Below are 25,743 nucleotides of genomic sequence, written 5' to 3' on the forward strand. Positions count from 1 at the left end.
ACTCTTATGGATAAAGACTCTTGCTTCCAAAACATGGATGACCTTTTCCATAGTGTCTACTGGAAACAGCCCCTGGGCTGTAATACACCTGGAACATTTGCAGTCATTGCCTGGGAGAGTTGACACAGGCCAGGTAGTGTGCCAGTAAACAAACAGCATGGATTATTTGAGCCAAGCCTGTGTTGTGGTCCCTTTTATTTATAAAATAGCCTTAACCGTGGAACCAAGTCTTGCCAGCACTATGCTTTTCCTTCAGAGAGTAAATTTCCTTTAAATCCATTAGATTGGTTAAAGAGTACTCCAGATCTACCCATCTGAGACCTGAAAGTCTCATTACAAGGCTGAAAGAGAAATCTGAGCTGTGGAAGATGCTGGCAAATTAAATCTAAATTTAAATTTAGTGCTTCTGTTGAAGACTCCATACACGTACACTAGGAGGGGATGACAGTGTTTGCCCTAAGAGAGGATGCCTGCCTCAGATGTGAGAAGTAGAAAAGCATAATTCAAAAGCAAATTCAAAGCATGAACAGACATTGCTCCTTGGTCCAGTGAAAACCACCACCAAAACCATCCCTTGTGAATTGATGCATATATAATGGATATCTGTTCTGAAAAACTGTGCAGGAAGATCAGATCTGATAGCCAAGTGATGTGGAATAGATTCGTTGCTACAGAGCTAAATAAAATTATCTGGGATCGTTTGTATGTGAGAGCAGAGATAAGAAAGAGGATGACTAATAACATTTTCATTGCACAAGGGAAGAGAAGTCCATTAAGAAGACAACATTTCCAAAATCAACTACTCTCACATTAAGCAATACCTATACCAGATTAAAAAATAAAAATTCTAAATTGCACTTAATGCACAAAGCTGGAAATGTTCAGAACAGAGTTTTAACTTGGCCCTTGGGAACATTATGGTCCCAAAAATCCCTTGAGAGTTTGGAGATGTTTGACCCTGTTTCAATTTGAAAGCACAGGCACCAGCTAGAAAGACCCCCAAGAAGTTTGCCACTGCTGTGAAGGGGAGAGCTCTGAAGATGAGCTCCCATCTCACTGTATGTATATGACAAAATGAGGTGGCTTTTTCTTTCAGAGGTGGTGCAGAAATTACCTTTCTGATAAATTTCCTCTCTACTCCAGGTCTCTATCAGTGAGTAATTAATCCTTATAGTAATTTATTCTATCAGATGATCTCTCATCTGCTGAAATGTCAAGAGATTGACATGTTGACTTCACATGGCTTTCAAACTAGATGATGCAGTTAGAAGTCAAATTTGATTTATAGAAATCAGGTTTCAAACCAGATGATGCTAAGATGCAGAAATTCTCTAAAAATAATATATTGTTTTGACTTAAGTACCAAATTACAGATTTTACCTCTTCATACATGCTGAACAAATCACTCCAAGCAAAGGCTTGTGATGATGATGATGATGATTTATGGCTTTAATTTCTAAGAGACGGTGTGGATTGAGATCTGGCTGATGTTTCCTGGCATTGGATTCACTCAACATAGCAAATACTTTTCAAAGCTGCCTTAAACAATTTATGAGCTTTAATGCCATTTTTAAAAAGAATTAATGTATTTGTAAGTCTAAGGAGGCAGACTTACAGCTGTGTCACATGTTTGAGCAAGTTTCTGTCACTCAGCTGAACTGTAGCAGAGACTACATTTATGTATATGTACGTTCTTTGTGATTGTCCCCACAATTTCATTGAAATTCAGTGTGACAGCTTCCCAGCTGGTATACATTTGTGCAGGACAAGTGGGCTCAAGTGTGCTTTTGTGCTGCTCACTCCGTCTCTGGGTTTACTGACCTCATCTAAAAGCTGATCATGACTAAACTAATGAGCAGGAATTTATTAGCACATTTTGCAAAACCTTTTTTATTTCCTCTCTTAGAGAAAGTACAAAGCTTGTTAGATATGGTCTGAGTTTTGCACAGCCAGTCTGGCAGTTGTACCTGAGTCCCTGACTTAGGCTATAGTGAAATTCTTCCTGAGTGTCCCTTGCCTCAGTGCAAGACTATAATCCTTCATTCCTAGCACACTCTCCCTCTGAGGCTTTGGACAGGTAGAACTGTGGCTTTTGTGCCTTGCTTTGTTCCAAGGTTTTCAAAGACAGAACAGAAACATGTTCACAGCAGATCTATGACTGTGTCTTATGCTATAGCCTCTCTCTTACAGTCAGCCACATGCTTATGATGCTCTCTTAAATCATAAGATATAAACTTTAACCCCTTTAAAAAGTGTGGTGTGCCTAAGAGCATGAGAACAGCTAAAAGCAAAGCTGACACACTTGTGCCAGTTCCCTGCCACCATCTCCAGCATTTAGAGGCAATGATGCATGCCAGGGGAAGCCTATCAGCAGTGTGGAACAAGTGTTCAGTGACACTGCATCAGCATTCTGTCCTTGGCACTTGGCATTCCCACCTGGCTGCTGCTGCAGGCACATGCCAGTGGAACCAGAACAGTGACAAATGCACCTCAGACTCTGTGTAAGGAGGAACTGTCCAGGTTGTGTGGGTTTTTGGTGACTTGGGTGGGAAAGAGTTCACAAAGATCTGAATATGTTAATGCTCTGGTTTCTCTGTGACCATCTGTTTATCTTCTCAAATGCTATGTGTTCACATAGTCCTTCTGTTTTCTTCCCATCAGACTGCTTCACTCTTTCTAGTTGATGTCTCCCAGAAATGCCATTAGATTATTTTGGGAAATGATCTCCAGAGCTGCCACACAATCTTGTGTGAACTCATCTCAAGTAGCCATCCTTGAGACGAGTTCACATATTCACACATTCATTCCCTTTCACTCCTGTGCAGATAGAGTCCTTCCTTATGAATCCTCTAGATGCTTTAACAACACCTTTAAATCCCGGGGAAGCCTCAGTGCAGAATGTATTGGGAACATCTTTTGGAGAGAAACATTTTCCTTCTATGTCAGAAAATTTATCTCCCACTTCTTTAAAAAGGTGGGGTAAAAAGTATGTCTTGTCTACAGACAAGCCAATCTCATGGAGACAGAAGTAATTTCAACTATATAAAGACATCAGGAGAACTTTAAAATAAAAAAAAATTTGAAGAAGGAAGTATGTGAAACCTGGCCTGAACTTTTTTGGAGCAGGCAGACCCCAAAGAGGCCTTCCAGAGCCTGCTGTCTATTGACTGACCCACCAAAGCCTGCCCAACAGCACACTGATGGTGACAAAGATGTGAACACAAGCCTTTCCCTTATTGTTGTTTGTGCCTAGTAGGAAGAGATTTTATCAAAGCTTTCAGGACTGGTGTAACAAATGGAGATACTGAGGAAAATGGAAGGGCAGAAACTGTTCGTTCCCAATTTTTAGTGCAATCGGTATTGCAAAATCCTGCCAAATTTCTCAAAACTCCTTAGATTTGTTTTTGTTTCCTGTGCTATGTAGATGTTTGGGTGATGATTCAAGTGCAACTTATCTATTCATTATAAGCATGTGTTTCTTTACAATTTTTACAGTCTAAACCTTTTCCATATTTATATAAAATATTCTTCTTTTTCAGGTTTATGTGGTTTCCTGAAATATGTGTTTTCTTACTGAGTAACATATTTTTGGTGACAATACCGCAGATACATGTTTATGTGTAGAATTTCAATTACAAGGCTGTGAAATTATTTTCCAAAGAGTTCTGTAAATAATATTTTTCTGATTTGGTAGCTCAATTAAATGCCTGAAAATAAAATTAATTTCGAGTCAGCCCAAGTCAGCCAAACAAAACAAAACACAGTTCAGCTAGGGGGTGGAAAATCCTAAAAGGAATAGGATTCAGCTTCCTGGAGTTTGTTTGGCATTTTTAACTTTTTAAAGTTAAACTAATTGGAAATTAAACTCATTTTAAATTAAACTCTTTGGAAGCATGTACTGGGGAAACAAGCAAGCCTGCTTTTCTCCATTCCCTGGACTGCAGAGGGAGTTGAGGCAAGGCGAGGCAGGCTCACCCCTGGCTGCAGCATCCTATCGGCGTGGCTGCCGTCGGGCCCAGTGCGGGGTTGCGGGGGCCGCTGTATTGTAGACGTAAATTTAAAGAAAGAGGCCTAACAGCTGAAATAATTTGAGGTTATAGAGGTTATTTGGGTTAAAAAAAAAAGAAAAAAAAGAGCAACCAAAAAAAAAAAAAACCAAAAAAAAAACCACAACCAAAAAACATTGCGTTGACATGATTTGAGATTTTCCACCTAAACCTGGGTCACATTTAACTTCTCCGTGTGGTCGGGCAGGGAGGCCGCGGGGCAGCCGGGGCTGCGTCCTCGCTTGTCGGGCTGCGGCACAGCGCTGAGGGGAGGAGTGGGCGGAGGAGCGGGCTGGAGTCGGGGCGAGGGGCGGGCGGAGGAGGGGGCTGGAGTCGGGGCGGAGGCCGGCGGCCCTGACGGGTGTGTGTGCCTTGCAGATCTTCGAGTGGTGGTACTTCCGCAAGTACGGCACCTCCTTCATCGAGCAGGTCTCGGTGAGCCACCTGCGCCCCCTGCTGGGCGGGGTGGACAACAGCGCGCCCAGCGCCGCCAGCGCCGCGGGCGGGGACGCGGACTCGAACCGCCAGAGCGTCTCAGGTGAGCGGCGCCGGCCCGGCCCGGCCCGGGCTCCTGCTCCCCCGGGGAAATGGCACTGCTGCTTCCTCGGTAGCTGCTAATTGCATCCTTCCGAATTCACGGAAGGATGTTGTGTTGTTCAGGCTGCCTGGTTAATGCATGTGTTTTATCCGTGTTGTGAAAACCCTGCGAAATTGCCCGTGCCCCTTTCTGCAGTGTCCTTTGTCCAGCGGAGGGGCTGCAAAGATGATGAAGGGGCTGGAGCGTCTCTTACCGGGAAAGGCTGAGGGAGTTGGGCCTATTCAGCCTGGAGAAGAGACAATGCGAGGGGACCTCATCCATATCTGTGTGAAGAGAGGGTGTCAAAGGGATGGAGCTCGGTGGTGCCGATCTGTAGCACAAAAGGCAATGGGCAGAAACTGGTGCACAGGAGGTTCCACCTAAATATGGGGAAGAACTTCTTTACTGTGCAGGTGACCAAGCACTGGAACAGGTTGCCCAGAGAGGCTGTGGAGTCTCCTTCCCTGGAGATATTCTAGCACCGTCTGAATCCATGTTCTCTGGGATGGCGCTGTTTGAGCAGGGAGGTGGGATGAGGTCAGCCACTGTGGTCCCTTCCAACTCAACCAGTTATCTGGTTCTGTTATTCTAAAGGCTAAAGGCTGTATTTTTAGTGAAATCATTTAAAGTAATAGCAAAGTTGTTTAAAAAAATAATCAGACAAAGAAGTTAGAAATGTTCATCTGGTTTTGCATCACTTTTTTATAAATAAAAAATAAAAATTTACTTTTTGTTAGTAGTATGTAAACAACATTTGGATTTCACCTTAGTAAGTGGAAGCATGGTGGCTTTTAAGAGCTTAAGGGCTTGTTATGTTCCTGAGTCTGCTACAGATTTACTTTGTGACTTTGAACAAGTCCTAACATAGTCAGGGTTTTTTAAAAGGCCCCCAGTTTAGGAGGCATGCTTTCAGGCATCTGTGGCCTGAGTTTTGCAAGCTTCCAGGCATTCACATCCCCTACAAGTTTCAGTGTGAGGAGTGAAGGCTCTGACCCTAAGTCATTGAGGCCTGAGGCACTTTGAGTCAGGTGCCTGGGCGATGGTCCCAGCCTGCCTAAAATGAATCAACCCCTCAAGCACTGAAATTTGTGGACTGAAGGAGCCACAGAGGAACTTGTCTCCCTATAATTGAGTAACTTAGTTGCCTGGGGATTGAAAAATTAGCCATGAGTGATGAAAATGCTGGTATGCTATTGCTTCAGGCTTGAGTGGGAGGTACTCACTGTTAATGTCAGGGCAGGAGCATCTGGGTTTGTGCTCCTCATCTGTAAAATGAAGCTTATCTGTCTCTGTCCTAGCTTGGCTTACAGGCCATAATCTTAGGGATGTGCCCATAGATTCAACCAGAATTTTATTACATTTATTTCATCTGCAGGCTTTTAGAAAATATCAAAATTTACAAGTGAAGAAAAGGGAATGAAAAGAAAAAAAATCACTTATGGAGAAAACATTGTTCCACAGTTGAGCTCCCTATGTCTGTACCTCGCAAATTTTATCTCTACTCCTCAGTGTGCATGAAAACAGGCAAACAAGAATTAGCTCTGAACTTACATGTTAAATAATATAGGTGGCTTCACAAAACCTTGTTATTTACTGAGCAAGTCTACTTAAGGAAGCCTTCATGTAGCACAGCAAATTCAGCTGTTGTCATTCTCATCTGAAGAGAGGCTGTGAATAGCAGCAGTGCACGGTCCAGGATATTAGATTTGGGTGAACTGGCAGAAAGCACGGGATGGCTTGGAACCACCTGTGTGCACTCATCAGTGGGCTCAGTCACACTTCAGCAGCTCAAAATAACTCCTGTCATTTTAAAGCAAAGGCACAGTATTTTAACTAATGAGGTTCACACAAACATCTTGAATTTTCTGTTACAAAGAAATAGTCAAGATGTCTTTGCTTTCAGTGCACTGACACTGAGCCGGGACTCTCAGTGTCTCTGGACAGCGTGTCTGTGTGGATAGCCTGTTATTTGTGCCTTCAGGTGGCAATAAAAGGCCTTCTTTACTTCCCCTTCTTGTTGCTCAGTTTAAGCTTTCCCTGCCAAGTGCCAAAATACTTCACACTTTGGATGAAGCGTGACCACTTGAATTCAAGTAAGATGAACAAAAAGTGTCATTGCAATCAGATAGTTGTTACCCAATCTCATTGGTTGCAAACAGACCAGGTCAAGACACCTGGAACTGAGAAGTCTGATGTTGATTTAATATTTATAATGGTTTGAAAGTCATATTATATAAAAACTGTGGGGTTGAGGCTTGTCAAACAGCCATACTCTCTGGCTGCACAGCAGAGCACAGCAGAATGTCACTCAAGCCCTTATGCTGAGTAAACCAGTGGAACTTTCTAATATTAGCTGCCTGCTGAAATGGGTACTTCAAATACACTCTTCCCTATGGTCTGCCTGTTCCTGTGTCTGCTCCATGCACTTGCTGGGTAGGCAGCAAACTGAGGGTCCACCTCCTATTCCACTTGAGTGGTTTCTGTGTTGCTGAGGGTGTCCTTCTGTTATTGTGAATAATTTATGCAAAATGCTTACTGTCCGTGCCTCTGTAGCCCCATACTCAGATGTAGGAGCTGTGTCCTTGAGAAGAGAGGAGGACTTGACTTGGTGTTCAGTACTTCTTCTCCTAACAGAATAGGCATAAAGGGAACAGACATATTGTTACCATAAGGATACCCTTCTGATTCAATATTCTACCAGAAAACTGTTGGTTTGATCTCTTCAGAAATTATGTCAGAAAAATTCATAGGGAGAAGTATACTGGTTATCATTTTTAGTAGAAAGCACCTAGTGAAATGCTGGAGGGCCAGTGCTGCTGGTGTTAAATTAAAGGTAAACCAGAATCAAGACATCACTGTTTCAGAGGCTGTACAGCTTGATTATATTTTTTCAATTTTTGCTTTAAATTGCGTTGTTGATTTCCATATCTCTTACTTCTTGTAGTGTGAAAAATTCACGATTTTTCCCACAAGGGAAATTTATAAAATGTTTCTAATATTCTGAAACCTTTGGAATGCAATGAACTTTTCTCTGCCAATCAATTTCAGCATCTGCTTCTATCTTAAGTAAGATCAGCAGATGTTTCCATGGATTTTTACTTCACAAACTAAGGAGGAATTAAATTTGGCAACTGTAGCTGAGACTCACAGTGATTTACAGCATTAACTGGACAGTGATGTTTTTCTGGAGAAATAACAAGTCCATAGGGACTGGGTTAATTGCTGTTTTTTCAGTGCAATAACTCAGTGTGATCCCTCTTCAGTTCTGCATTATGGTAAATGTGAGTCCTGGAACTAATCAGTATTATCTTTTCATGTGGCATTTGGGGCTTTGTTATTGGTTATTTGTCTGGAATGATTGCATTTGTTGACACTAATTTATAATTAAATTATTATTTAAGAAAGGAAGAGCAGTCTGACTACCTTCATCTTGGTGCTCTTGATGGGTTTTTGCATTTGCACCTATAAAAAAAGCCATTTGATAAGGCTCATTTTATGGTAACTGATGTTTTTTATAAACCTCAAGTACCATTGTAATTTGGGAAAGATTAATTATGTGTGTGTCTGCTTCTTACAGAATGCAAAGTCTGGCGAAATCCCTTAAATCTGTTCAGAGGAGCTGAATATAATCGGTAGGTGCTACAAAATTACAGTTTTCAGGCATAGTACTGCCTTAAGCAGCTTAACTGTACTTTTCCATTAATCTAACTTAAGAGATGATAAAACAAAATCAACTATAGATAAATGCACTTATATTAGGTTTTTCTGTAATTCATAAAATGTTCCTGAATTAAAAGGAATTTAAATTCATGCTGATGCACTTTCTTATTTCTCTAATATTTGCTATTTCTCCAATTTTTGGCAACCTTATAAAAAAAGATGGAGTAACCTAAGTGTGTTGTGCCTGGTGCTAATGCAGCATTTCTGTTCGAATCCATTATAGCAAAAAGCTTAATGAATTCCATATAGGTTTCATTGAGTCCTAATGTTTGACTATATGTGTTACCAAGTTCCTCATAAGCTTAGGCTCAGCTGCCGTTGCTCCATCCCAGTACAGTGCAGTGTACATTGGTTAGCAGATTGGCCAGGTGAACTTACTTGGCTATACCTATCTCAGAGGTCTGGGATTCTTTTCTGGATTTGTTTTGCCAAGTGTGACCTCATTAACCAGAATGACTCCTTGTTGGCATGTTTGCAGGTATACATGGGTAACAGGAAGAGAACCTTTGACTTACTACGATATGAATCTTTCAGCACAGGACCATCAGACGTTCTTTACCTGTGACACAGATCATTTACGGCCTGCAGATGCTAGTAAGAGACCTTGTGAACAATTGGATTAATAATATATTCATGGCTGATTTAAACTGATGCAAGAAAAATGCAGTGAGACATCAGCTCTTTCATGTAGATAAGAAAAGGCAAAAGTTTGATCATGAATTTATAGAGTTCTAAGTCTGAACAAGTATCTATATATGTAAATGATCTAATTTGTGTTGCTGTGTTGTTCTGCTGTGTTGCTGGAGTCATTCAAGGTACCATTTAAAAGTGTAAAGGCTTGTTCCTTTTGTCCTCTTTCTTGCAGTGGCTTCAAACACACATAGCTTAATTTGCCTCCAGCTGCAGTGCAGTAGGTTGAGTTACATTATCCAGGTTTCGTTTGGTCTACACTGACAGAAGAGAGAGAGCTGATGTAAAATTTGAGACCTGTGTTTGATTCCCTGATGTAGTTAGGTCTGTAAAAATTTGGGAACAGCACATTTACAACTGAATTTGTATCAGCGGCTTTAGTTGTGTTAAGCCTGTACTGTGAAGTCCATATGCAGACTTTCATTCTACTAAAAATATACAATAATGATTTCAGTCATTAGAATTTGCCTCTGAAGAGATAAATCTTTGTCTCTTAGGAAAGGAGAGATACTAACAGTTGGGTGCTCCATTCTGAAGGCATAGTTACATAGGAGAGCATATTGTGGTTTTTTGGCACATAATAAATATGAATCCTATTTTCTGAACTCGGTGGTGTAGTTATGAGGTGGTAATATTAGCCTGGAAGTTGTTTCCATTTAGCATTCACATAAATCAACAGCTCAATAAGGAGCTAGAATAAGAACCCCAACTATCCCTTTATTGTTTTGCTCCCTGTAGAATCTAGTACACCAAGAGGAGGTAGCTGCTTGTCACCTCTATACTTGGCAATGCAGACAGCCTCATCTCTCAGCCAGACTTTCTCCTAGAAAAAAGTTTAATTAAATTAAAGAAGAAAAAAGACTGAGTATTTGGGACAAAAGCTCCTGTTTGTTATGTGTCTTTTTGAATGATCACTGAGCTATATGAAATGCTCTGTAGTGAGTTAGGCTGAGATCAATAAATTCTTTTGTTATAGTGCAGTAGATTCCCCTTGTTAATCCTTTAATAACTGATATTTCTTTCTCTTCCTTTGTTTATTGAATAGTAATGCAAAAAGCCTGGAGAGAGAGAAACCCTCAAGCCCGAATTTCTGCAGCACATGAAGCTTTGGAATTGAATGAGTGAGTGACAACAACATTAACATTTATTTCCTGTCTTTTAAAGAACCATTTGATATTTTAAAGCAGGGCGTTTGCTGTAGTAATTTTTAACCACGATTACAGGCCTGTCAAAGGAAGGCCTACAACAGAAGGAAACCAGCACAGCTGCATGTTGTGCTAGCTACCCAGAAGATCCTTAGGGTAGTGATGACAATGGGAGTCTTCCCATTGATGTCAGCAGGCTTTGGAACAGCATAGAAAAATGCTAATTAATTTACCTCCTGATGAGCATATGAAATATGCATTTACAGGATGGAGAGTTCCCTTCTGGATTTCTCAGTCATCAAGAACAGAAGCAAGAAAGAAGAGACTCATAAACACATTCTCAAAATACTCATTTCATAATATGAGAGAACATGATGTAATTTGCTGTGACTTTTGGTCCTTGAGTCTGTTATTTATTTTTTTCAATGAGAAGTGTAGTATTTTGAGATCCCACAATAAACTCAGTGCTGTTGTGATTTACTGGTATGGCAAACTGTATAAATATTGCTAACATGCATAAAAAGAACCCCTTAGTTTGCTGAAGTTAGATTGCTAGCTTCTAGAATTCCATAAACTGGTGCTTTACAGATAATCCTTCATGTGTTTCATCAGAAGAAAAGAAGGAAGTTTTTCTTCTTGTATAGTGATTTAACATGCAGCATAAAAGTGAAAAGCAAGCTATAAGGCTGTCCTACTCACATTTCACAGAATTACAGAATGGTTGAGGTCAGCAGAGATTTTTGAAGGTCAGCATGCAACCTCTCCCTTCAAACAGGGCCACCTACAATGCCTGGCACAGAAACATGTCCAGTAGGCTTTTGAATGTCTCCAAGGAGAGAGACTTGACAACTTCCTTGGACAGCTTGTACCAGTCCTCAGTCACCTTTACAGTCAAAAATTGTTTCTGAGATTCAGGGGGAACCTCCTGTGTGGTTTTTTTGTGCACATTGCCTTTGGTCCTTTCACTGGGAGCCACTAAAAGGAACCTGGCACTTTCCTCTTTGCCTCCTCACTGCAGGAATTTACAAACTTTGACAAATTCCCCCCAAAGCCTTTTTTTCTCCAGACTGAACAGTCCTAGGTCTCTCACTCATTTCTCATATGTGAGATGCCCCAGTCCCTCATCACTTTCATTGGACTCTCTGCATGTCCTTGTCCCCCTTGTACTGGGGAGCCCAGAGCTGGAAACAGCACACCCGCATGTGACCTCATCAGGGCTGACTAGAGGGTAAGGATCACCTCCCTCAACCTGCTGGAAACACTTCTAGTGCAGCTCTACTGCAAGGGCACGTTGCTGTTTTGGTTTTTGTTTGGTCTGGGTTGGATTTTCTTTGTTGTGGTTGTTTTATCTTTACAACTACATTTATTATCTGTTCTTTTTATATGGCAAGTGTTACAGTTCTGTTGATTCTTTTCATATCATTGCAGTAAGGGATATGGTTTATATTAAAACAATAGTGCATAAAACTAGTCTTGATTTCTAGGAGTTTTAGGGATGTAGGATTAGTGAGACAGCTGCTTTACTTTCTGGGACAGCTGTCAGTAGGTGTACTCAAGGGCTGAGTGATACAGGTCCTAAAACTGAGAGTCATTGTGTTGTTGACAGAATATTTATTCATTGGAATAGTTCATCAGAAAGGTACATGGACAGCATTTCCTTGCCTCTGTATTTAGTACATTCTTTCCAGTCTGCATGTCTTCATATAGTTTTTACTTCACATACCTTTCTTATGGTTTTTCCTCTGATATTTTTGCAGGTGTGCTACTGCTTATATTCTCTTAGCTGAAGAGGAAGCAACAACAATTGTAGAGGCAGAGAAGCTGTTCAAGCAGGCTCTGAAAGCTGGAGAGGGCTGTTACAGGCGCAGCCAGCAGCTACAGCACCATGGTGCCCAATATGAAGCCCAGCACAGTAAGTTTTTTAGGAGGAAGAGAACTTCCAAAGAGTTCTTTGGATTTGGGGTTTTAGGTTTTTTTGTTTTCCCCCTAAGAACTATGCACTCAGTGTTTGACATTGGCTGGAATGTGGTCCTAGAGCCAGACTATTCTGTTTTAGTGGTTTTGTTTGATTCTGTTGCTGAGATGTCAATGCTCAGATTACAGGTGTACGTTTATTTTGTCATGGCAGAAAATGCTTACACATGTACTTAACAGAAAAGAAAAGGTATCAGAGCCAAAGAGATATGACATTCAGGAAAAGCTGAACATCCTTTAAGGAAGTTGCCTTTTTGCAAACTGGGCTTATGTTGTGAAAAGGCATGGTGGAAATGGGAGTGAAGTGATGCTTTGCCTGCTTTTTTCCATCAGCTCTGGGGTAAATGCTTACACTGTGTTGTTCTGTGTAAAAGTTAATGAGACCCATTAGCCAGTGAGACATTGGAAGTTTAGTTGCATTTATTAAGAAAGGTCACAGAAACATAAAACTTAAAAAATGGAGTAATACAGTGCTTTAATTGGAAGTCTAGATTTTTATTCCTTTTCTAAAAAGTTTGAATAAGCAGGTTTATCTGCTGTGCTATTTATTACATACTCCTTAAATCTTAGAAAATACATTTACTGACAGTAAATGACCAAAGAGATAGTAAAGCAAACAGTCAAGGTTATTTCTAGAGTACAATGGATACCTTAGGCAAAAATAACACAAATTAATTACATAAATACAAGCACTAGCATACTTTGGGCATCTTCAGGTTTCTCAGGACCTGATTTCACAGCCTCTGGCTATCCTCCATAATTTGAAGATTACTGATAAAAATTGTACATAGTAAAATTGTTTGTGATCCCTGGTTTCAAATGTGTATGCAAGTATATACCTGAAAACCTAAGGCTTCCTAAAGCTTGGGGATAGTATTTTAAACATTTGTTGTTTGTAAAATCATATTTAGGGTGATTTGTTCGTTTTTGGTGAAAGCAAAAATAGAAAGCAACTGAGCCCTTGAAGCAATTTTTGGGCTCTAGCAGGCTTATGGTTGTCTGTGAAACCTTAATTTGTGCCCTCAATCCATCTTGAGGGCAACAATTCTATGAAAAGTACACAATAAGTGGTTAGTAAGCACTGTCATGATGTTTTTGTCCAAGGTAACCTGGGAAGATTTGTGCAGGCAGATACAAGTATGGTATTTCTGAAACCTGTGTGTGCTAGGTGGCTTCTGTCACCATCAGATTTGAAACCCTTCAGTACTGCAGCAGAGGAAGCAACCATTGAATCACAAAACTGAGTGCACTGTCACAGAGCAGGGAGGCTGAAAAGTGACTGCCAGCTCTGACTGTGTCTTCAGGAGGGACCTGATCATCCCACTGTTCTGTAGCACTCAGTCTCCCCTTGAAAATGTCAGTGTGCACCCACAGAAATTAGGGAATCTCCAGCCTCAGATGTTGCCTTGGACACAGGAACTTCATGGAGAATTCTTTTGATTGTATGCTAGACTTCTGCATGGTTTCCAAAGGTGGAGAGGAGGGACTGTGGAGGAGGAACATGTGTTGCAGTTCCATGGTTCTGAGAAGTCCTGTATTTCCATTTCTGGTTTTCAGAGCCAATTCTGGGATGAAGAGTAGGCATTACATCTTTTAAAGGTGAAATACACTGTAATCTCTTAAACCACAGCATATTGTTGTATGTTTCTGTTTATTCATGTGTTTCACCTCCTTCATAAAATATTTTGTTAAACCATAAAGAGTAAATAATTACTTTCATTACCCAACTTGCCCTCTTTCAAAATGTGATAGTTTATTAAAAGCAAGGGCAATTTTATTTTTAAGGTTGCTCATGTTAGGCATGCCAAGTCATTAGTAACCTCAGAGAATTTTGGCCTGAAAAAATGTCTTGATTTCTTAGTAAGTAGATGCCTTTTGAGCATTCCTGCTCAAAATCCTGAAAAGAAGCTTAACCTGAAATGTAAACCTCATAGCACATTACATAAACATGTTGAAACAGATGTAACTAATAAATTGTGTATTAAATATATAGGAATCAATACAGAGATAAGGAATTAGGTAATACAGAATGCAGCTAAAGAAATTCTTCTCTCCTTATTTATTTTTTCCTCTAAATTAAGTCCTTTTGACCTGCTGCTTAATCTATTGAAAATTTTAATCACACCTTTTAAACGATTTGTAGGTACTTGGAATGTTTTCAGCACCCATGTTGTTCTTATTATGAAAGTCTTGAAAATGTTAGGAATAGGCTAAAATCTTAACAGAGCACATGCTATACACAAAGATAATTTGTAGCAGGTGTATTACATTTTCATGATTCAGTAATTTTATAGATTATTATCTGTCCACTCATTTCCTGTTGGTCCAGAAGCATTTTAAGAGTTCGCATTTGAAGCGAATGAGGAGGAAGGAGTGAGAATTCTCCAAGAGAATAATTATAACTGCTATTCAGTTTCTGTCATCTTTGCTGTTAGGGAATCTTCCAGCACACAGGACTATCATATCTGAAATACATTAATTTGACATCCCTAATTAGTGGTGTGCAGAATTTGAAGATGGTAATTGGGTAATGAATAAAGGCTGTAAACAAAAAGTTCAGAATATCCTTTTCTTCTAATCATTAAGAGAAGGATTGTTAGGAGGATGAGGATTTGCTTTAATACTTCTTTTTGACAAGCATGTATGCAACTGTACCTTCAGATCTGCTTATATTTCACAGTGCAAGGCCAATCCAATAGTACTTATTTGTGCCACTGTATATCTTGATTATTTCCACTGATTTTAGTTCTATTATGCCACATCTAAATCTTCAGATTTTGGTAACGTTTTATTAAAATTCTTGTGAAAGCATTGAGGGTAGTGAGTAAGAAAAAATTGAAAAAAAACCCTATGTTTCCTTTTGTGTTGGAATACTAAATGAACTTTTGTTTTATCTTAATGCTGTTTCTTTTTCCTCTTATACAGGAAGGGACACCAATGTGTTAGTATATATTAAAAGAAGGCTGGCAATGTGTGCAAGGAAGCTGGGAAGGACCAGGGAAGCAGTGAAAATGATGAGAGATGTGAGTTTGGATTTCTTCCGCATGTGACATTTACATAATTGTAGTCTAGAAATTATACATTTTCTTGCAAGTTAGCAGCCACTCCTGCTTCAGTAAACACTGCTGGTATTTCTTTTGTATGTGTAATGTACATAAAGACAAAGTTAAGTGATCATTTATTTATAGGGTTATGAAAGCAACATCAAATACCAGATGGGTGGTTACTCATGCAGACTGAACTTCCCATCCTGGTACATGTGCAATGAACTGTAGTCTTTAATTATTTGATCATGAAGTTAGCAATATTTTTTTGTCTGAGCCATGTGGTGAATGCTGCTAACTTCATAAGCGTGTCTTAAGTATTCTGTTTTCTCCTTCAAAGCTGCAGTTTGGCTCTGTGCATCGTTTGTGTCACACTATTCAGCTCTGAGGGTGTTAATTATTCATGCAAAACCTATCACTAAAAAGTCAAACCCCAAGTTAAGAATCTGTAGTTAACTGAGATGGGGGCTGACTGTATTGTGTCTTTGCAGGCAGGGGAGCTACCAGTGGTAGTTATAAGCTAAAAAGCTACAGACTTGAAACACTGAACAGTAGCTATTTTGGAGATAGCAGAAGGGGCAGCTGTTCACATTAGGCAATGTACATGTTTCAAATATGTAAAATGCTCAAGTTTTTCAATGTAGCAGTGAATGCCCAAAATTTCTTTCAGTGATATTCCCAGGATGCAGATTAGGAACAGTTCTTTGAGGAGGTGACTTACATCACCTGAGGTAGCAAATCTGTGACAGAAGGAGGAATGGAGCCCTACATCTCTGGGCAAATGATGGTAAAACTCCCAATTTCCTTTGTTTCTTACACTTCATATTCCAGCTCCCACAAAAAAATTGAAGAGATGAATACAGCAAGATGCATAGTTCTGCAAATTGGGATGCAGGTGTTAAATTTTAAATGCACAAAATTAAATCCCAGACTGGAATGAAGCACCTGTAAAGTGTGCTTTAGGCAGCTCAGTGAATGGTCCAGGAAGCTGCCTAGTGAAAAGGAAAATTCTTGTTATGTGTCAGTGGGAATTTTAATGTAAAAAGGAAAGTGACTGTCTCTGGAGCTGAGGCACTTGCATCAGGGGCAGTAGGGCAAGTGTGTTTGCCAGCTTGGAATCCAGGATTTGACATCTCTTGAAACTAGAGCACTCATAAGCATTTTTTGAAAACACTGAGCAGAGTTCACAATAATAATGGAGGTTCTCATCCTAAGCATCTACAGATGCCAAGTGGTGAGTAACTTTGTTTCCTGACTCTTGCTGGGGCTCTTCAGGCACACAACTCTCAATTTTCAGAACCACTAGAATCCCAGACAGAGTTGTTGAAAAAGAGCTTGTCAAAAAAACCATTGTACAGCTAGGAGTGTGAGAAAGAGGGATGAGGAAGAAAGACCTGTTTTAGCAGTCTTCTGGTCAGCTGGGAGAACGTTGATTTCAAAAACATTGTTTTCAGTCCAGCCAGCTCCACTGATTCTTCATGAATTTTGTTACACAAGCACTGTGGGACAAATACTGAGATGTTTCTGGGACAGACATTGGAATTCTAAGTTCTGGCATAAATACACAAGAAAGATAAAATTTTGAATTTCCCCTTCAAATATCACACATCATAATTATGGCAAATTCTGGAGCTTACTATGGGCTGCTAAATGTGTTTTGAGATTTGTAGATAGGGCTATGGGGAACAGATACTCTGTAAAGCATTCTTCTGCTGATGTCAATATGTATGGATAGTAGTGTATGCAGAGCACTTGGTCTGGGGACTTGGGTGGTCTGTCTAGTCCTAGATTTCTTATGCAAAGTGAGAAACACAGCTTTGATTAGTGAAGGACTTATTTTTTCACTAGAGATAAAATTGAAATTTATAAGCAAAATAGAAAATTAGTGCATTTAAGTACAGTGTGGATTTCCAGAGGCAGCAATAACAGGGAGACAAAATCATCAGCTATTAGACACTTAAAAACAAAAAACACTCTTCAAAAGGAATGTTTTGTTAAAATAAAAGGACTGGATGCAAGACAGAGGAGGTATAAAGATGGAATTTCATCTTAGGGAGTTTCAACTCAGATCAATGCATTCTGTGTTTTTCCACATAGAGACACCGAGCCAAATTCTCAGAACTGAATTAGATACCTTTACAGCTCTTCTTTTTAAGCAAGCAGAGCTGAGAATTAGCAAGTCTCTAGATGAAATATTAAAGCAGCAGTAACTCTAGGTCACAACTCCAGTACGCTGGGAGCAAAATCAGGGTCAAGTCAACTTTGCAGATGCTTCTCCTAGACTGGCTTGGAGCTACTTATTTCTGATGAATGCATATCCTCCATTTCTTCATAGAAGACATAAATAGTACACTTATGGAGAGTTTTGAAGAACATGAATCTGTCATTGAAGGTTTCTTTGTGATTGATGAGGAAGGAGATGAATTTATTCATCCTAGAAAGAATACGAAGAATATGTTGGCTGGGGACTGCTGAATCTAACATCAGGGAACAGAGGGTGGAGGCCCTGTTTGTGTTTGAAAGATTGAAAACAGGTTTCTCAAGACATGGAACATGATGGAAATGAAGTGTTAAGAGGTTCATGACACCATCTGGGAAATATGATTGGGATGTAGTGAGTCTTTGCCACTTCGAAAAAATAAAATATTTGAGAGTGTTTAATTTATTGTATATATGAGGCCATCTTGAGGACATTACTGATGGATTAGATTGTCTTGCTTGAATTTTTTGTAGGAAAAGACTGAGATCCTACTTAAAGCACCTTAATAGAAGGAAAATGAGCTGTTGGTGACTTAAATAAGAGTTTTATTTTATGGTTATATACACTGCTGATAGGAAAATCATATTTCTTAATATTATATTGAAGGTTTTTAAAAGCAGGGACTTTTTTAAAAACTGATTCTAAAAACTGTTTAAAATCAAGGGTGCTTTAATTTTAAAAAAACTGGGTAGGAATTTTTGTTGCTTCTATGATTGATTTTGAGACAGTATTTTTTTGCTGGCTTTGCTGCTTGGACGTAATTCATTCAGTTGAATTAATGGGAATTACAAACCTGTAGTTTCCATGGAAGCATGTAATGGAATCATACATAGGTGTTGCTTTTGCTTGTATTTCTGATGATAATTATTTACTATATTTTGCTATAGAAACCAGCAGCTGTCACTATTTGTATATATTGAGTTAACTTGTGATCTCATTTTGATTAGTGTATTGTTGGAATAACTCCAATGTAGTCAACAGAATTATTCCAGTTTTATTATTGTTTATACAGAGCATGATATGGTCTGTGAGGGAACTAGATTGCTTTTACTGTCCCCGAGGAGAAAGTCTACAGTGCTCGTTATTTTATTTGTTGTGCTGATTATGTTAGGAGGATTTTAAGTAGTTTGTTCTAAATGATGTTGGAGGATTTAGTATGTGCAGAGGGGAAAGGCCATAATGGTGGCTGTGAGTAATCTTTAGTATCCCTTGTGTTGAATCTTCCTTGTGGACAGTGTTGCAAGCCAGTAGTGGTGATGAGCAAGGGTAGCTTTTTGTGCCACCTGCTTTCCATCTGCTCTTTTCAGAATCCCTCACCATTACAATGGAAGAAAACAGGAATGTGCTAAGTTTGCATCTTGTGTTTTTCATTGATGGAAAACAGAGTGTGTGGAGGGTATGCAAAGGCACTTCCCTCTCTGCTTTGTGGGTGACTGAATCAGTGACTGCACCACTGAATTCAGGAGCAGGCCAACACAGTCATTTTTCTTAACTGGGTCACTGGAGTATCCAGATGAAAGTGTACCATGCAGGAAGATGAATTGTCAAATTAATTGGAGCTTCTTGGGATTGTTCTGGAGAACATTTGGTGAAACAAACTTTAATTGAAGGGAGATGTATGTTTATGAAAGAGAAGAGTGGCAGGCAAAAGGTATGCTAGTGGACAAAGCAAGTGGAAGTTCTTAATTGCTTCCTCCTTCAGAGAGAAGATGGAAGAAACTCATTCTAGAGTGTATTTATCTCCTGCCCCATGGGCATGCACTCCCTCGAAGATTGCTTTGTGTTCTTATTAAGTACATATTTCTGAGACAGTGGAATTGCAAGTTGCCCTATGCTCAGCAACTTGTTCAGAATTGAGTGAGGTATAGGGAGAGAAGAGGGTCTCCAGGTCTTCCTTAAGTCTGGAGAAGGAAAGAATGACAAACACATTTTCAGAGTCAGAAAAGTGTATTTTATTTCTAGTATCAGTCATATCTGCTGAGAAATTATTCTTTAGATCACAATAAAGGACCTAGAAGTCTGCTTCTACACATATTTAGCTCTGAGAACCTTGCTGAGGATATTTCAGTTGAATGTGTTTTTGTGTTCATCTTGGTGCTCACCTGCAGTCACTAAATGTGTATTTTATGCCACAGAGGACACCTAAGCAGCTTGTATTGTCAAGAGTGCTGCATGCTTAGCCATTGGCTGAATGAGAAGTCCTGTAAATAGTTGGGCTGCCCTAAGCATCTGAAATAGTTTAAGAGATTATGTCACTTGAAGGGTTTGAAAGGGTACTCAACCATACTAAATCAATTTTAATGATATTGGTAGGCTGGGTTTTTATCTTCTTCTGATCAGTTGTATTAGTGATTTTTGCTGGTATGATAATTCTGCAAATCTAGCATACTTTCTTTACAACTTCTTTTGCTGAGCTTTGAATAAGGATTTCTATTCAAGATTCTGTTGAATTCTGTATTCTTGTGTGGAATGCTGATTACTTTTTGAATAAGACATATATGTAGCCAGAACAGTGTTCTGCACCTTGAATTACCAAATTGTGTGAAACAAAGGGAGTTCTTATTCCTAATAAAGATATTATGATCCCTAGCAACTTAACAACACAATTAATGTGTGACAGCTACTGTCTGGCTCTCCCAATGCTTCTGTGCTTGAGGCAAGTGTTAGTGAGTCAGACTCTTTGGCTTGTGTTACACAGGTGAGGATAGGCAGGCTGCTCTGCTGTGAGTGGGATTCTAGTTTTGTTCACATCTGTAGCAGTTGTTTCAAGCCCCATTTATTAAAATTTGAAGGGAAGGTACTTGGTTCAATGAGACCAGTGTTATCTCATAGATTTTGCTGTTCTTTACTACTACTATACTTTTACATATATTTTGCTACTCCTGTGAATGGTGACATTTGCCAGTCTCCACCACAGATTGATATTTTCAGTTAAATCTTTTTCTGATCCACAAGCACTGCAATAATGGCAAGTGATAAATGCTGATTTTAAAATTTTCATATGTCTCTATATTCAAATACAGTTTGTTTGTTCACAGATTCACATGGAATGGTAAGTGGGTAGAGCGAGTTGGAATATCCCTCATTTCAGTGGGCTCTTAAAATGGAGAGTTCTGTGATTCCCCTAATGGTGTTTATCCCTTCCTTTATCTTCACATGACTCAGACCCCTCACTTTTAGTCATCATTACGATTCTGCTCAGAACTCTCAAAAGCTAAAAATTTGGTGCCTACTACCTAAACTGACAGTAACGTTTCTCATATAAATTACAGGTTTCCAGCATTGTCATTCCATTAAGATAGAATATAGTCACATAGTCTTGGTGGGTGCCCTGGTCACTGGAGTCCTTTTTGTCCATCTTGCATCAGTCAATATTCAGAGACTTGTATAGTAATTTAATTATGGTCTTCCATCTCTTTAGATCATCGTAGCTCATTTTTGAGCTCCTAGATAATTTCCTCACTTTATTTCACTTAAAAATCCACTTCTAAAATTATATCAGTTTCTGGAAAAAAGTACTTTGGGATGTTGTTTCAAGGATTAATTCTGTCTACTGCTTTTGCCACCTCTTAGTAGCCACTTCTACTTTCAGGGAGAATTAGATGTATTTAATATGAGTTTTCATGAGCAGGTTGTTTCTAGTAGAAGGTATCCCTGCCCTCAGCAGAGGGGTTGGAACTAGATGATCTGTAAGGTCCTTTCTAAGCCAAAACATTCTGTGAATCTGTGATGCAAATAAAGGGGTTTTTTTCAGCAGGACTGTGAGTAATGACTTTATTTTCATTCTTTATAAAGTTACTAATATTTGATGTGACAAACATTATTATAATTTAAAACTGTTACATGTTTTATATAATGTAATTGTTTAGTAGTAAGTGTAAAATCTGGAACAACTTGTGTTCTTCTGGGTTCATGCCACATCTGTCTTTAAAATTCCCCTTAATTCCTGAAATACATTTATTTTTTACAGCATAGTCCAAATAACAGCATTTTCATAATTGTATTCTTTAAAGAACTTGTCATACTCTAAAGACTTTAATCCTCCAATTAAGAGAGAACAAAAAGGCTTCATGCTCTAACATATTTCCTTAGAGTTTGCATATTTAGTAAGATTATTTTTCACTTAATTTACTCATTGTTAATCCTACATTGAAGTCATATTGTCTTTTGAATATTATGCAGCGCTAGCTCTAAATTCAAGTTTAAAATGGAATGTTGGCAAATTATAGACCCATGTCATCCCAGAGTTAGTGTGAACTGGATCTGGGTCTCTTTTCTTACACTCTGAAGTTGTCAAATTTCCTGAATTCCACATATGAGGAAAATACAAGGATCCTACTGCTAATCATTTCCAAGCTTCAAAACAACTAGATCTGACTAAATTGGTTTCTTAGCTGCTATCCTCTCTGAGCTGTAAAAGGGTAACTGTAGAGCTGCTTCCAAAGAAACCTGTGATCATTTACCAAAAGGAATGCATTACTTACAGGAATTAATGAATTGACAGAATCCTGCTTTTGCTATAATTAAGCAGAACTTTGATTCAGGTAGCTCCAGTGTATTTTAGATATTTTTCTAACTCCAAGAGCTATGATGTGTTTTTATCCCATGAATCTCACTCATAAAGAGACACAGGTGGAATAAATTGCACTTTTAGGACCAGGAGTTAGACTCATTTTTAAGCATCTGAGGCTTTTTGTGTGCTAACTTTAGTCTTCTCACAGTGTTTCTGTCCTTCTGTCCTTGCCAGTTGAGCTGGCCAGGAGAACAACTTAAGAATTAGTGTATCTAATTAGATATCAGAAGGTCAACATGGAGTGACATGTTTTCAATGCCTCAAGCCCAGGGTGAGCTTCAGTCAGAGCTTTGACATCTGAAGGGTCATCTGCAGACAATGAAGTTCACAGAAATGGAAACTTCTGTTTTTCTACTCAGAAATGGCTTGGAGTTTTACCTTTGCCACCTTGTTCAGTTAGCAGATTACGGGTCATTATGCCAGAAAGCAGTTTATGCAAAGCACTTGTGAAAATGCCAGTGTCATCTATACTGTGTGCTTGGTCCTTCAGTTTTGGTGGACAGCTGCACCTGAAAGATGGCAGCCTCGCCATTCTTTCTTTAGGAGACAGTTTTCCATTTCAGATACCCACTGCAGAAACATATGCACTAGTAACTAAGGTTGTAATAGTTTCACTGTTTGCATTGAATTCCCCTTGTTTTCTTGTCTCTTTATTTTGGGATAAATTCACACTGCATTTTTTGAATTCATTCAATTGAATATATTGATCTGACTAATGTTACTGCTGGTTGGTGGAGAAGATGGGAGTACAAACAGCAATGAATGATTGCATGCCCTGCCCATAAATTTTGTGACCATGCATATAATCATGCAAATGGAGAATAAATGTGTCAACAGCAGGTTGTATATAACATTATTCATTTGTCCACCTTTGCATTCCCTTGAGTCCTGGGGCCTAGTTGTAGGTATAAGCTGCAGGTTATAGTGGGTTTGTACACAAATAATGTTTCTTGGTTAATTGATTCATAATGTTAGTGTTGTCACAGGGAGAATAATTGATGCAGACATTAGAGCTACATTCCTTGAAAATGTTTTAAAAATTATATCTAAATGAAAATGGCAATAACTGAAATACTCTCAGGGAATCTTCTTCAATAAACGTCCTTTGGGAGATGAAACTTGTTCCTCATCCAACAAATCAGATGTGGATTTCTTTGTACCATAAGGTATTTTTTCCAATCATCATTTTTTCATATCTATCACAAAATCATTGAACCTGCACCCTGTAATGTGAATTGAAGTGAATCTGGGAATAGGGTGCTTCTGGGACTAATGTTCAGATATGTTCAGATTGTGTCAGACTTACTTCCAGAATTTTTCTGCAAATTTATATTCCTAAAATATATTTATCTAAAAAATTAAAACTGAATTACCTGCAAAACTACCTTTTCTATATATTTGCAGTATACATAATGACTCTTTCAGAGAAAAGCAGTTCCACTTTCTACACCTGTACCTATTTTCCCCTAAACACACAGAGGAATTGGAAGGGAATATGTACAAACCCAGCTCCAGGTCTGACTTAGATCTCCAGAAGGTGTTTTGACCAATAGAAGTTCAAAGTAAAATCCTTGTGAACATAGATTTGGCATTAAATGTTCAACAGCCATTTGAATATCCTCATGTTGTAAAGAGGGAATACATTTATAGCCATGTGCTGTCTTGTTTTCACATGGTGTGAAAATTCGTTTAGCTCAGTGGAGCTCTTCTCTTTAATGCCAGCCAAGAAACCAACCAGCTTGAATTTTACAATGGCATTTTTAGTTCTAAGTAGTGTATGTGTGAAATGCTATAGTGGCTCTGCGGCTCAGGAAATCTTGAGTGCTGAATTTGGTGGCTGTCTCTTGAGGTCTGAAGGTGTGGAGAAAGATGATAGCAGAGCTTTCATCTTGTCTTGAAGTGCTGTGCTTGCCACTCAAAAAAAATTATTTCTCAGGTTACAGTAAAGTAAAAATAATTTAAATTTATAATCCAAATGATTTGGCAAATACTGGTCTGTAACTTTGCAGAAAATAAATCTTTGGGTTCAAAGGGATGTCTGTGCCTCTTAAACTGGAGGCCAGTTAGAGCTCCATGTACGGGTCTGGGGAACTCAAGGGTGTGTTTTTCATCTTGTGTTTGGGAATAATTAAGGTATAATGTTTGGGAATAATAATTGGGAATAAGATGCCCATCTTTACATCTCTGTGTGGAGCATGAACCAGCTCCCCCTCCATCTGCTAGGGAGGGGAGCAAGCTCAGTCTGCTCCCACTGCTCCTCAGCATGGCCCAGTGTGTGGCCTTCCCTGACCAGCCACCAGACCTTGTGGCAGTTTTTTCTTTCCCAGTGTTTGCTTTCACTATGAGACCTGAAAGATGACCTGTCATAATATTCTTCCATCCAAGTGGCTTTACTTTCTGGCAGGTTTCTCAGTAAACAAATTTTTACTGTGACTGGAAATTATTTGCAGTGAGAACTAGAAACTCTACATCCAGATATGACAGAAAAATGAGTTAATGTCTTCTTTTTCTTCTTTTTAATAGCAAACATGCTGTCATTTATGCACAGTCAGTGTTCAAATAGCTGAGTGGTCACTTAGAGGTGTTTTATTTTTGAGGCTACAGTATTAACTGAGCTCAATATAACTGGTTTAGACTTCTTAACACTCGACCTTTCCCAGATGAAACCTTTATTAACACTTCAGTTTGGAGGCCTGGCAGTCCAGACAGTGACCTTTATTCCTCTGCTGTCTGAGACAGGCTTTATCACTCTGACAGAACCTAATTAAAATAGCAAAAAAAATAATCAGTGAGTGATGTCAGTGAGAGGCAGAGAACCAGAGTAAGAGCTTTTACTGGCCAGAGTACATCTCTAACTAGCAGCTCTTCCCTTCTCTTCACCGATGGAGGGAATATTATTTTGCCAGCAGTTATTCATTCTCAATGAGCAGGGATAATCTTTCTTAATCCCTTAGAGAGGTTTCTTTGCAAGATGTTCATTTTGAACTTTAAATCACATTTATGTAGAGCCAGATTCTGTCATGCTCTTTCCTGCCAAATAGTAGCTTCCTCTCTTAAAAATCCAATAGTGAGTAAGGACAAGAATGAAGAGAAGTAGACTTAATGATGGATCTTTAGCTAATGAATGTGATTAAATGTATTTTCACCTGCACTTACTTCTCTTCACAAACAATGACTTAAACTTTTTATTTTATTCTGAAACCCTTTCACTTAAGCTATGTGAGCATCAAGATCTCAAGATCTGTGGTCTTTTTTTTTAATGGAGGAGAAAAGTTTTGCAGTTTTGTTTGTGCTCTTTTTCACAGGTTCAGCTCCTACCAATGAAACCAGGAGTTTATGGCCATCCCCGTGCCATTAACATGAAAAATTCAGTGGCCTCTTTCAGCTGCTCTCTCAGTGATCCTGATTCTCACCAGAAATTTATATAATCAGTTAAATAAAACACTGCCATTCTTGCCTGTCATCTTCTAATAATCCTCAAACTGCAGCAAAGTCCATGCTATTCCAGACAGACAAATTTAGAGTCTTAAGGTCAGAATAGTTCTTCCATTAGCCTATACCAGATCATTTCACAAGAAAGAAATTCTCTGTGCTTTGCTTCTCTGTTTACCTGTTAAGGCCTCTTTTCTTAACAGAGTGGAGAAGCTCCAGTGCATTACCTTTTTCTCATTTTTGAAGTTGTTGGTGAATATCCATCCCTTGTTTCAATCCTTT

At 39.1% G+C, this 25,743-nt stretch overlaps 1 protein-coding gene across 4 annotated transcripts in view; it reads left to right on the forward strand.

Annotated features, from left to right (window-relative positions):
• Window positions 1-25,743, forward strand: part of ST7 (suppression of tumorigenicity 7) — a 136,161-nt gene that overhangs the window by 81,426 nt on the left and 28,992 nt on the right. For 3 of the 4 annotated variants that reach the window (XM_071423695.1, XM_071423697.1, XM_071423698.1), the window contains exons 3-8: window positions 4,425-4,584; window positions 8,201-8,255; window positions 8,822-8,937; window positions 10,079-10,154; window positions 11,936-12,090; window positions 15,078-15,175. In XM_071423695.1, coding sequence (XP_071279796.1) covers window positions 4,425-4,584; window positions 8,201-8,255; window positions 8,822-8,937; window positions 10,079-10,154; window positions 11,936-12,090; window positions 15,078-15,175 — 660 coding nt within the window. Of the gene's footprint in view, window positions 1-4,423; window positions 4,585-8,200; window positions 8,256-8,821; window positions 8,938-10,078; window positions 10,155-11,935; window positions 12,091-15,077; window positions 15,176-25,743 lie in introns of all 4 variants that reach the window. The other variant, XM_071423699.1, reaches the window with a different exon arrangement.

Source organism: Agelaius tricolor, unplaced genomic scaffold (genome assembly GCF_023055355.1).
Source record: "Agelaius tricolor isolate 1412-34295 unplaced genomic scaffold, bAgeTri1.0.p SCAF_3, whole genome shotgun sequence".
Taxonomy (NCBI): Eukaryota; Metazoa; Chordata; class Aves; order Passeriformes; family Icteridae; genus Agelaius; species Agelaius tricolor.